This window comes from Physella acuta, unplaced genomic scaffold (genome assembly GCF_028476545.2).
Source record: "Physella acuta isolate Inbredline_101_S28 unplaced genomic scaffold, ASM2847654v3 ptg001366l, whole genome shotgun sequence".
In the NCBI taxonomy this organism is placed as follows: domain Eukaryota; kingdom Metazoa; phylum Mollusca; class Gastropoda; family Physidae; genus Physella; species Physella acuta.
In genome coordinates, this window is record NW_026732881.1 from 138,516 (window position 1) to 150,430 (window position 11,915).

At 40.1% G+C, this 11,915-nt stretch overlaps 1 protein-coding gene across 1 annotated transcript; it reads right to left on the reverse strand.

The window, feature by feature from the left end:
- Positions 1–238: 238 nt before the first annotated feature.
- LOC131927037 (thyrotroph embryonic factor-like) lies at positions 239–1,276 on the reverse strand. The gene has a single exon (XM_059282694.1). The coding sequence runs from the start codon at positions 1,274–1,276 to the stop codon at positions 239–241; it is 1,038 nt and encodes a 345-aa protein (XP_059138677.1).
- Positions 1,277–11,915: the final 10,639 nt, after the last annotated feature.

An 11,915-nucleotide genomic window follows, 5' to 3' on the forward strand; every position in this document is an offset into this window, starting at 1 on the left:
GGTACCCATTATAACTGGGTGGACTCCGGGACGTTCAAATAACACGAACCTGCACATTCCCTCAAACCGTTACTAATATTTTTAGATATATATTTTCCCACTTTATATAAGCCTATTACCTCGAATATATTCGAGTTTAAAACAAAAATTAAGCCGATTATATATTAATCTTGCAATTTATCAAGATATATTGTAAACCTTTTTTTCTAAAATGTCATTTCAAAACTACAAAGTCAGTCTAAAGTCTGTTGTATAACATATAATGTAGTTTCGCTGTCTCGTTTTTTAATATGGCGACTTGGGCTCGTAGTTTCAGGTTTTCCTGTTCCAGAAACGCCGCCCTCATGGCAATCTCCTCCTCCTTCTGTCGTCTGGCGTCTCTAGACCTCTTCGCCGCCTCGTTATTTTTTCTCCTTCTGTCCCAATACGCCTCGTCTTTCTTTACATCTATAGAGGATCCGGATTTTTTCCTCTTCTCGCCGTCGCTACCATTGGAATCTTCGTCTCTGGGAGATTGAGGACTGGACGTGCTGACCCCCGAACTTCCGTTCCCGTCAGCCATCGCGGTGCTGGGGGGTTTGGAGGGGGTTGTGCTGGATGAGCCGGGGTTGTCGCGGTTGTCGTTGCGTCGTTTCCGTTGTAGAAGGTGAGAGGTCAAGGGCGTGAGGGGGTAGTTGGGGAATCCTGAGGGGGAGACGGTGTCGTAGAGGGATTGGAGAGCCGCAGGGGTCGGGGATAGAGTCCCGGCGGGGGTCGACATTAAGGGGTTGTTGTACATGTTGAAGGGGTCCATTGGGAACATTTTGAATTGTCTCATCGCTGCTAGACGGGAGTCCGCGGTTCTGTCTGTGAGTGTTTGTTTACTAGGATCATCGCTCATGAGAGAGGTTGCTTGATTTGGGGAGTTTGGGTTAGAGTTTAAGCTAGACATGGCCGCCATGGTAACTGGATTAGCCGGGTGGGGCGGGCTGGCTGAAGAAGACGCAGGACGTAGCATGTGCGCCATGTGGGGTAGATCTCGTAAATGTGAGGTAGGGAATGCCACAGGTCCGGTGGCGTAGCTCGACGTGTCGTACGGGGGGTTCACCGGCGATGGCGCGGCCATAGTGAGTGGTGACGCCCTGATGCGGGGCTTGACGTCCTCGTGGGTCTCGGATGACGTACTGTCTGAGGACGCACGTCCCGAGTCACTGCTGAAGTGCTCGAAGGGCTGGAGGGTGCGTTTGGCCGCCACGCCATAGGAGGACACGCTCAGGTCTAGGACTCCGTCCGACATTGTCATTGAGGGTCCTGTCAGATAGAAATTAAACAATAAGTTATACAGAGAACTTTATATATAATATATTTGAACAAATAGGGAATTACAGTGTTAGTTTGAGAAGATTTAACACTGGCGTAGCATTACAGATAAATGTACCGCTTCCCAAAACCAGACTATTATCTCATGCCGTCTAAATTTAAACAGTTATAATTATTTGAAATTCATCAAGGTATCCAGGCTGAAAAATTCATAAGTAAACAACATCTTTTTCAATAAGTAGCCTAATTAATATAAAAATCTTCAGGCAAACAAAACTTTAAAAGTATATATATAAATATATATATATATATATATATATATATATATATATATATATATATATATATATATATATATATATATATATATATATATATATATATATTCCCCATATATTCTAAATACAATTCTAAGGAATGTATTTCGAGTGTAGCGACTTCTTAAGATTCAATCCTACGATTCTTTACCAACAGCTGTAAAGCGGTATTGTTTGCTATTGTAAACCAAAACCATTGCGCCTTTACATCTAGACACTATATGTACAGCAAATACGCCTGTACAATAGACATGAGAAATCTTAAAACATTATAACACAAGCCTGCCAATGCTTACGGTGTACGTTTCGCGATGTAAGTTTTGACCGTTTGCGAACGGCCGGCTATTTTTGACTATCTCCGGCCGATCAAATCTACGCCCGCCGAATAGACGGCGCTAATGGACATTGGCTGACCATTATCTTTACAGTTGTGTCCGAAAATTGAGGTGAGATCGTAGATATGGTAAGTGCTTATGACGATTTTTTCGCCAACTAGTCTCGGTCGAGTCGCCCAACTCCCACAAAGTAAGCGAAGCGTAAGACAATTTTTTTTTTTCGGCGAGGCTAGGTTACACGTTTCAAAGGTCAGCTTCAAGGTCATTTACTAGCAGACCACAGGAAAGATAAAACCGTTAGGGTTGGTTACCGCGGGGAGGGAGGTGTGGAGGGGAGGTGGGACAGGTCTGGTTGGTGGAGTGATGAAATCTTGCAAGTCGGCGCGGGGGGGGGGGGGGGGGGGGGGGGGGCTTTAGTCTGTGGCGGGGAGTGGCGTGATCGTCAAGGGCAGAGGGGGGGTGAGGTGGTGCTGAGGGGTGGGGCTAGTACAACGTTGGGGGAGGGGTGCGGACGATACATAAACGGAGATCTGGGTGGCTTTGGTTATGCTAAAGAGTAGTACCACAGAAGTTTGCTGCAGAGTTTCTTCGATGCATCTCTTCGGGGGGGGGGGGGGGGGGGGGGGGGAACGAAATAGAATTTATATAGAAAATATATACTTTTAGCAGAGTCTGCCCCCCCCCCCCCCCCAAAAAAAATTGCTGAAGTGCCCCCCCCCCCCCCCCGGAGAAAAAGTCTGGAAGAAGCACTGCTTTGCTGAATAACAAATATAATTGTTGCCTCTCTTTGCCGCACCATTTCGTAGACCGCCCCCTATCTTAGCATTCAGTTGTTTAGCACAATCCATAGCAAGAATGATTTTGAAATAAAAAGAATATCAAAGTGTTAACTCTACCATTATGCATCGTAATGTTGATATTCATACATTATTCTTTAATATAGACCGCTGATCTGAAGAGTTCGTATCACACGCCTAAATAAACTGTTGATTTTTTATTTTAAACATAGCCGTAGTTGTTGCTGTAAAGTTCAGCTATTTTATATTCCGCTAGATTATAAGATTAACAAGTTACTAATCCTCGTTAGATTATTACAATAATACGTCTGTAACATTTCAGTACGGCATGCCCCAGGCCCATGGCCATCTTACCCTTTGACCCTTACTTTATCTTATTTAAATGGGTTCAGTGTAGCTCATTTCATTATGCTAATTTCGCTGATTGCAATGTAAATTAGATTCATGCATGCCGTAGGTGATGCAGAGGGTGACAGACTAGGCTTAGATTAAGGTTCGCGGCGAAAATATACATGCGTTTCAAATTAATATTTTATCGCGAAAAAAGTGTTCACGGTTATAAATGAGGATTTTCGCGTTTTTAAAACTTCAATAGGATTGAGTTGACTATACAGTGAGAATGGCCAACGAAGGTTATTTAATAAAGCTGGTGATTTTAGAACGCAGAATTCTGTTATACTGTAAATGCATATTTTCAGAAAAAAGTCTTTGAAACATTAACTTAAAAGATATTTGAACCTTTTCATTTCTTTGACATTTTGGTAAAACTTTAGTTTACATTAATTTACAGCAAAACAATACTGTTAATTGACTTCATTCTAAGAAATTAAATTATAGGTGACCGGCTTATGTTATAGTGTCATGAGGAAATAATAAATAATAACCAACTAGGTTTATTGAAAAAAGTTGTATGTGTGTGTATGTGTGTTTGTGTGTATGCATGTGCGTGTGTGTGTAAGTGCGAATTGGATTAAAAAATTTAAATGTTACTTTCTTTTGAAAGCTAAGTTAATGATGCGGCTTTATAAAAGCACATGCAATATAAATTTAACATTTTTAAACCCCTTTAAACAAGTATTCATAACATTTTAAGAGGATCTAAAAGTTTACTCATAACAGTTCAACAAGATTCAAACTTATACTCATTACATTTTAAAGATATTTTAACTTAAACGGATTACATTTTCAAGAGATTCGAACTTCAACTCATTACAATGTAATGATTACATTTATGAATGTATCCAGCCTGTACTTACTTTTGTCTTGGGCTAATGAAGAAGCTTTAGCGAAACACCGAAAATCTGGTTGTATCACCACAAATTTAAAATCTTGATGTTCCCAAAGTTAAAGAGATCCAACGGTTATCACGTGATCAGTCTTTAATATTCCTCCACAACATTATGGGTGAAGTGTGAAATTTAAGCAATTATCTTTGCAACAGGATGCAACGGAAATCATTCTACGTTGTCTGATTCTTTAGAGCGTTTCTTAAAGTTTGTTATAAAACACAATATTTCGAAAAAAATATTTATATTTTAATTTTAAGGCACTTTATATTCCAATAGTTTTCAAAACCAAAAAACGGTTATGGAAACATGGTAGGTTTTTTAAAATCCTTGGATAAGAATCTTGTTGAAGACGTGGAGGTTGAGATGGCGTTGACCGATGAGTTGTGGTGACTTGGTAGGTCGACTAAAGTTGTGCACAACCTGCGGTCAAGCCGACTGCGTCCGTGTGTGGTGTGTGTGTTGGGCAGATCTGGAGCTGTGGTCAGTTTTGGGGGGACCACAATGCACTGGCCGAGAAAACTGCGCGGGCCGTGAATGGACTGCACTGGCCATTGGACAGTCGGTTTTTGCTTGTGCATGGAGAGGTGGGGAAGGGGGGGGGAGTGAAATGGACTTGCCCGCGAAGAGTCAGCACTTAAGTTATGTCCGTCCGTCTGTAACGTCAGGCAAATATTATAAAGTAAATACGAAAACCCAACATATATTTTTATTACATACACTACCTACAATATACGGTGCATCTATATTTAAAGACATGTAACAGATACATGGGTTTCTATATATATTTAATTGAATTAAAATCATATTTTTATGAAAGTTAAGGTAACATGCATTTATTTGATTTTTTGGGGATGATTTTTTTTACGAGTTTTGTGAATTAAAAGCACTGTTAAAATATTGTCATATAAGCAGTTTTTTTTATAAATGCAATTTACAAATAAACACGAGACGTTAAGAGTTAGCTTTATTTAGGTTATACAAAAGTTGAGATAATCTGAATATGTATACAGGAACTTAGCAGGCCAATATCTAATCCTTAAACAGATATAAGCCCTTTTGTAATACCGGAATAAACTGCCAATGAAAAGAAAAATTATATCATAATATAATCGCTTATTGATTATCCTATATATATATATATATATATATATATATATATATATATATATATATATATATATATATATATATATATATATAATTTCCATGTATTTCGCAAGTATGTAAGAATGGTATAACTTATTGTATAAAAGACTAAACGTTTTATCTGATGCTGAAATTTTTCTTTAAAAAACTGTAAGTCGTTTCATAGTACACCTTCCTATCTCACCCCCCCCCCCCCCCCTTTACCCCACACCCACAACCGCACGTAATGACCACACCATGCCCCTGCACCGCGTGTTACAACATTCCATACTGCACGCCAGCCCGCTGGGTCACGCTGACCCAGGGCTCGCCCTGATCCCAGGTCAGTGTTTCCTCGCCCCGCCCCCCCCCCCCCCCCCCCCAGTCCAGCCCGTGACCAACTCAAGGTCTCAGGTAGACCTTAAAGAACGTTCGACCGCCACCGCCAAGGGAAGCCACTCGTCATGCTCTGGTAATGTTAGTGCAAGGCGAGTAATCTCAGCAAGGGAGACAACTGGATAATATTTTAAAATATAAGTTGAATGAAGAGTTATCCTTTTTTTTAAAAAAAATGTAATCTGTTCAGTTGGCAGCGATTTTGTATTTCATATAAACCTTAGCTGCTCATAAATAAATTAAATTGAAATAAAATCAGCAAGAAAAATACAATACACATTAATGTTGGTTATATGATCATCATTTCCCATTCATGCCCACATGGGGCTGATGAAGTAGAGTTAATCTGCTTCAGAGACCTAGGCATATGAAGGGATAGTGTTGTTAGCACTATGCCTACCGCCTTTATTTCCCTAACGTGAGTTAGTTAGGCCTACCCAGCAGAGATGGTTGGGCTCAGTGACTTTCCACTGATTTGAATCCGGATTTACTCGAGACTCTCGGATTAGCAGTCTAGCTCTCTCTCTCTCTCTGCCGCATGTCCACGCCGTCCCAAGTTTGTTATATAGTCTTTATAAATGTAAATATTTCACTCGAAATATAAAATAAATGTATGTAATTACAAAGTATTTTTTAGGAAACAAGTATATAGATTTACACGTTGTTTTTTTTTTTAATCCACGCCCTTAACAATCAATGATTCATAATAAAAATAATCTTTTAAAAGGTGTATTTATTCGTTTCTTCATAAGGCGCAACTACTACTAGAAAGAAACAACATGTACACACACACATATATACACACGCATGCACGCACGCACGCACGCACGCACGCACGCACACACACACACACACACACACATGCAGATTTCTTAAACTTACACAAAAAAAGGAGAAACCCAGGGTCGTATGAAAAAATCCTAAAATAGAATTACCTCCGTTTCAACTCTTACCTCCATAATACCCCCCCCCCCCTCTCCCCCCTGCCTCAACACCCCCTCCCCACTGATGCTGCTTTACTTTTTTTAGTCAACATGTGCTCCGCGTATTGCCTTATTCCCCCCCCCCCCCCCCCCCCGCATCCACCAGCCGTAACCTTTTCTATTTGTTTTTAAATTAAAGAATATTCGTTTCAGCATGCGTGACCCCAGTCGTCTGAGGGTCAGGTCAAGTTTTTACCGGTCAGTCCAATCTAAGGTTGCGCCTGGGCCTCCTGTATCTCGGGGGGGGGGGGGTGGGGGGGTTGTGCCCGGGGGTGGGGTGATAGAGGCTAGAAAGTTACATTAATGGCATTTCTTCCAAGCCCGACCCTCGCGATGACCACCGCTTTGAAATTCTTGCATGGCCCGGGCCAGGCTCGCGCGGTTAAAGGCCATCACGTGTTGGCCGGAGTACCTTGGCCATTCGGGGTCTTAAGTCCCGGGGAATCTTATTCAAACCTTGCGCGGACTGACCAGTGGTCAAGCTGTGTGTCCATTCTTTTGTACTGTCCTGTCTCTTTGGTCTTTTGATTCGCTCGGTTCAAACTATTTGCGTTTTTCAGTCCTCTTTAGACCAAGTCATAACCTTTGTATTTGTATGTTTTGGAAGTTAGCATAGAGAGATAGCATACTTAGAGAGTATACATGGATGGCATACAGACATAGCATACAGAGTGTCATAAAGCTAGCGTACAAAAACGTACTGAGATAGTAAACATAGTTACAATACACAGATAGCATACATAGATAGCATACATAAATTATATAGATATCATACGGAGATAACAAACAAAAAGAGTATACAGAGGATGTATACATATGTTTCATAAAAATAGCATACTGAGTTTGAATACGGACATCATACAAAGATAGCATACATAGATGTACACGGCGTTAGCATACATAGATAAGAGATACTATAGATAACATACATTGATTACATTCAGGAACCGAATACATACGAATTATACATAGATAGCATACTAGTTTAATACAGAGGTAGCATACGGACATCATACAATGATAACACTTAGCTGCATACAATGCTAAATACAGAGATAGCCTTGAGATATCATTTGGATAGCTGACAGAGGTAGCATACATTAATAGCATACAGAGGGAGCATACATAGATAGCATACAAATGGCACACACAGTTTGCATACAGAGGAAGCATACAAAGCAAAAACATAAATCCTAGAATGGGAGAATATAATAACAGCACTCAGTTAAAACATTAAAAAAGAACATGCAACAATCAAAGCATACAATGAGAGAAAACGCTACCATCCAAGAAAGAGACAGCATACAGTATCAGCATATTATAACAGCATACCATGAACTCACTAACAACTATATTAAGAAAATTGTCAATTAAAAAAAAAATAACTTTCCTATGTCATTGTCCAATTACAGTTTTCAAACAATGCTACATCGTTAATAAAAAAAATATTTTTAAAACCGCATTTGGTTTTGTCCCTTGTCGTGTACCTTGTTTTGTAATTACACCTGTACTTAATTAAAGCCACCCACGTCACGTGGGTCCCTCCTCCTACGTCATGTCCCACCTCAGGTCCTCTCAAGTCCTATCTCGTCCCACCTCAGGTCCTCTCAAGTCCTACCTCATGTCCCACCTCAGGTCCTCTCAAGTCCTATCTCGTCCCACCTCAGGTCCTCTCAAGTCCTACCTCATGTCCCACCTCAGGTCCTCTCAAGTCCTACCTCATGTCCCACCTCAGGTCCTCTCAAGTCCTACCTCATGTCCCACCTCAGGTCCTCTCAAGTCCTATCTGGTCCCACCTCAGGTCCTCTCAAGTCCTACCTCATGTCCCACCTCAGGTCCTCTCAAGTCCTATCTGGTCCCACCTCAGGTCATATCTCATTACCCACATAATGTCCTACCACATAACTAACTTTAGGTCCTCTAAGGTCCTATTTCATGTCCCATTTAAGGTTCTACCTCTTGTCCCACCTCAGGTCCTCTCAAGTCCTATCTCGTCCCACCTCAGGTCCTCTCATGTCCTATCTCATGTCCCACTTAATGTCCTACCTCATGTACTACCTAAGGTCAAACATCAGGTTTCGTATCGTCCTACCTACGGTTATAACTCAGATACAAAGTCCTATATCAGACCTAAGGTCCTATCGCCTGTCCTACCTACGGTTATAACTCAGATACAAAGTCCTATCTCCGCTCCTACCTAAGGTCCTATCTCCGGTCCTACCAACGGCCGTATATTAGGTTTTATATCAGGTCCCACTTCAGGTCCTACCTCAAATCCTACCCAATATCCTACCAAACCATCCTTCTAGTTGATCAGCTACAGCAACACCTAATGCAATCAATATTGGGGTGGGGAGGTGATGTACGGGGTGGGGGGGGGGGGGGTGAATCCACCACATGTCCAACTTATAAATCTATAAATAATTGTTCGTGTCGAACACCATTTGCCCCTTAACACTTGTATTTTTTTTTTAAATCTTAAAGTAATTGTTCATTGAGGTAATAAGCATTGTGACTGAGACCAGCTATACGTGTTGTGACATGCTATTAGTAATGACAGCGGTAATGACATCAGCTGATGACAGATTGCAAGCGACACGATTAATTTGCTCATTAATACAGTTGATTACACGCATGTTATGAACATAATGGTGTCATAATTATAACAAGCGCGTGTATGAAAATAACATCGGACGTGTAAAATAAGCTGACGTGTAAGGACGTGTAAGGATGTGTAAGGAGGTCGTCTTTGACATGTTTACGTGCGCGAGAGAGTGAATACAAAACGCGAGTCCGTGTTTTGTAAACAGTTTTATGTTTGTGGCGAGTGTTTTGACAAAGACGGAGGAAAAACTAGGAGGGTGTTGATGGCTACCTGCTGTGAGTAACGTTACGTCACTTCGTCACACCGTCACTGAGTCTAAGGGGATCATTAAAATTGTGCAGTCCAAGACGAACCGTCGACGTGGAAAAAAATCCAAGTACGTGTCAAGTAACGGCGGGTTTTGTTCCCCCGACCACGTCTCCACGGCCGCCGTATTGTTAGCAATTACGTTAACGAATAGGCGTCATTGTGTGAAGGTTTTAATCGCATTGACCGAGTCACCCCCCCCCCCCCTTAGCTGGACAAGACACTGACAAGCGATGACAAGACAAATAGGACTGGGGGGTGGGGGAGGTTACCAATCTCTATTGTTAGGTGGGTTTGGGTCACATTAACCCCAGGTGGGGGTACGGGGGTCTGAATTGATGGTTTGTGTATAAAATGGGAGATAAACAAGAAGGGGGTGACTCCCCTTGGAGAGATGAACTTAGGGATGTAATGAAGTATGAAAACTCACTGCTAGAGAAAAAAATAAATTGACAAAGTTTCGTTTTCGTTTTCTGGCGTTTATTTTGTGTTTGACGCAATAAATTATGTGACATGTGATGTGTATGGTTGGACCCAATTAATTATGTGACATGTGTATGGTTGGACCCAATAAATTATGTGACATGTGTATGGTTGGACTCAATAAATTATGTGACATTTGTATGGTTGGACCCAATAAATTATGTGACATGTGTATGGCTGGACCCAATAAATTATGTGACATGTGTATGGTTGGACCCAATAAATTATGTAATATGTGTATGGTTGGACCCAATAAATTATGTGACATGTGTATGGCTGGACTCAATAAATTATGTGACATTTGTATGGTTGGACCCAATAAATTATGTAATATGTGTATGGTTGGACCCAATAAATTATGTGACATGTGTATGGTTGGACTCAATAAATTATTTGACATGTGTATGGCTGGACCCAATAAATTATGACATGTGTATGGTTGGACCCAATAAATTATGTGACATGTGTATAGTTGGATCCAATAAATTATGTGTATGGTTGGATCCAATAAATTATGTGACATGTGTATGGTTGGACCCAATAAATTATGTGACATGTGTATATGGTTGGACCCAATAAATTATGTGACATGTGTATGGTTGGACCCAATAAATTATGTAATATGTGTATGGTTGGACCCAATAAATTATGTGACATGTGTATGGTTGTATCCAATAAATTATGTGACATGTGGATGGTATGACGCGGTGGCTGTTTGACAACAGCGTCGTTTTGTTGTTGTTGTTTTTTTTTTTGTATCCAGCACCCGTCTAATTGACCCCCCCCCCCCAACATATATACACTAAAATGGCGTCACACAAGACTCTTCTGACTTGATTACTTTTATAGAACGTACGGTTTCAAAATAGAAGAGCTGTTTATAATGTAGGGGCGTAGCGACGGGGGGGGGGGGCGGACCGCACCAGGTGACACCATTTAGGGGGGTGACACCAAGGCAAAAAATAGCAAAATATATAGAGAAAAACTTGAGGGGGGTGCAAATCGAAAACTTGATGGGGGGGGGGATGCAAATCGAAAACTTGAAGGGGGTGTGCAAATCCAAAACTTAAAAGTTTGTCCCCGGGAAGGGTCGCTACACCTCTGGGGGTGACACCATTAAGTGCCGCACCGGGTGACACCCGACTTCGCTACGCCACTGTTATAATTCATACATTATCAATGTTAATTTTCATTTCAAACGTTTGTATTCATGAATATATAATATATAACGTACATATGTGTGGATGTAAAAGTACATATGTATGTATCAAGTTGTCACATCTCTAAGTCACTGAAGTGTGCTGAGTATGTAGACCCAAATTAATGTACGCTTTCAGTTATTTGCTTTGCTGTTATAATTAACATAATGCCGATCGTTTAGGCATACCCATACGTTTATTTTAATTTTGTTGCTACATACATGTAATTTACAGCGTCAGTTTACCATGCTCACACAATTTTCATCATCGGCCCGTGAGGACTGATCTGATACAGATTCAATAAGACTTTTTCCTTTTGATTCAATAAGACAAAGTTTTTTTTTTTTTCTTTTTTTTTTAAATGTAGGCCTACATAATGTTTACCTTTTGTGTTTTTTTCTTTCTTTTACAATATTTTTTTTTTTTTTAATACTTTTATTTGCAATTAAAACAAGTACATCAACATCAAATTTTTTAACATAATTTTGAACACCAAATGGAAACGAAAGGTTTTGCAAATGTACATAATGAATATTTACCTGATGTCATGTATTTGATTATAAAAAATTGCAAAGAATGACAGTAAAAAGGGTGAAGCTTTCTTTTAAAGTTAAAAAGAATTAATTGATCATTGACATAGCACAAATGGCATTTGTATTTAAATTATTAGAAATAAAACCTTGCTATAGTTTTATTTCTTTACATAAAATAATAATTTCAATTGTTAAACAAATAAAATAAACATTATTAAATAAATAAACATCTTCAAATTTATTTTAAT

Coding starts and splice junctions, on each gene's coding strand:
- LOC131927037 (XM_059282694.1), bottom strand. CDS start 1,276: ATGTCGGACGGAGTCCTAGACCTGAGCGTGTCCTCCTATGGCGTGGCG.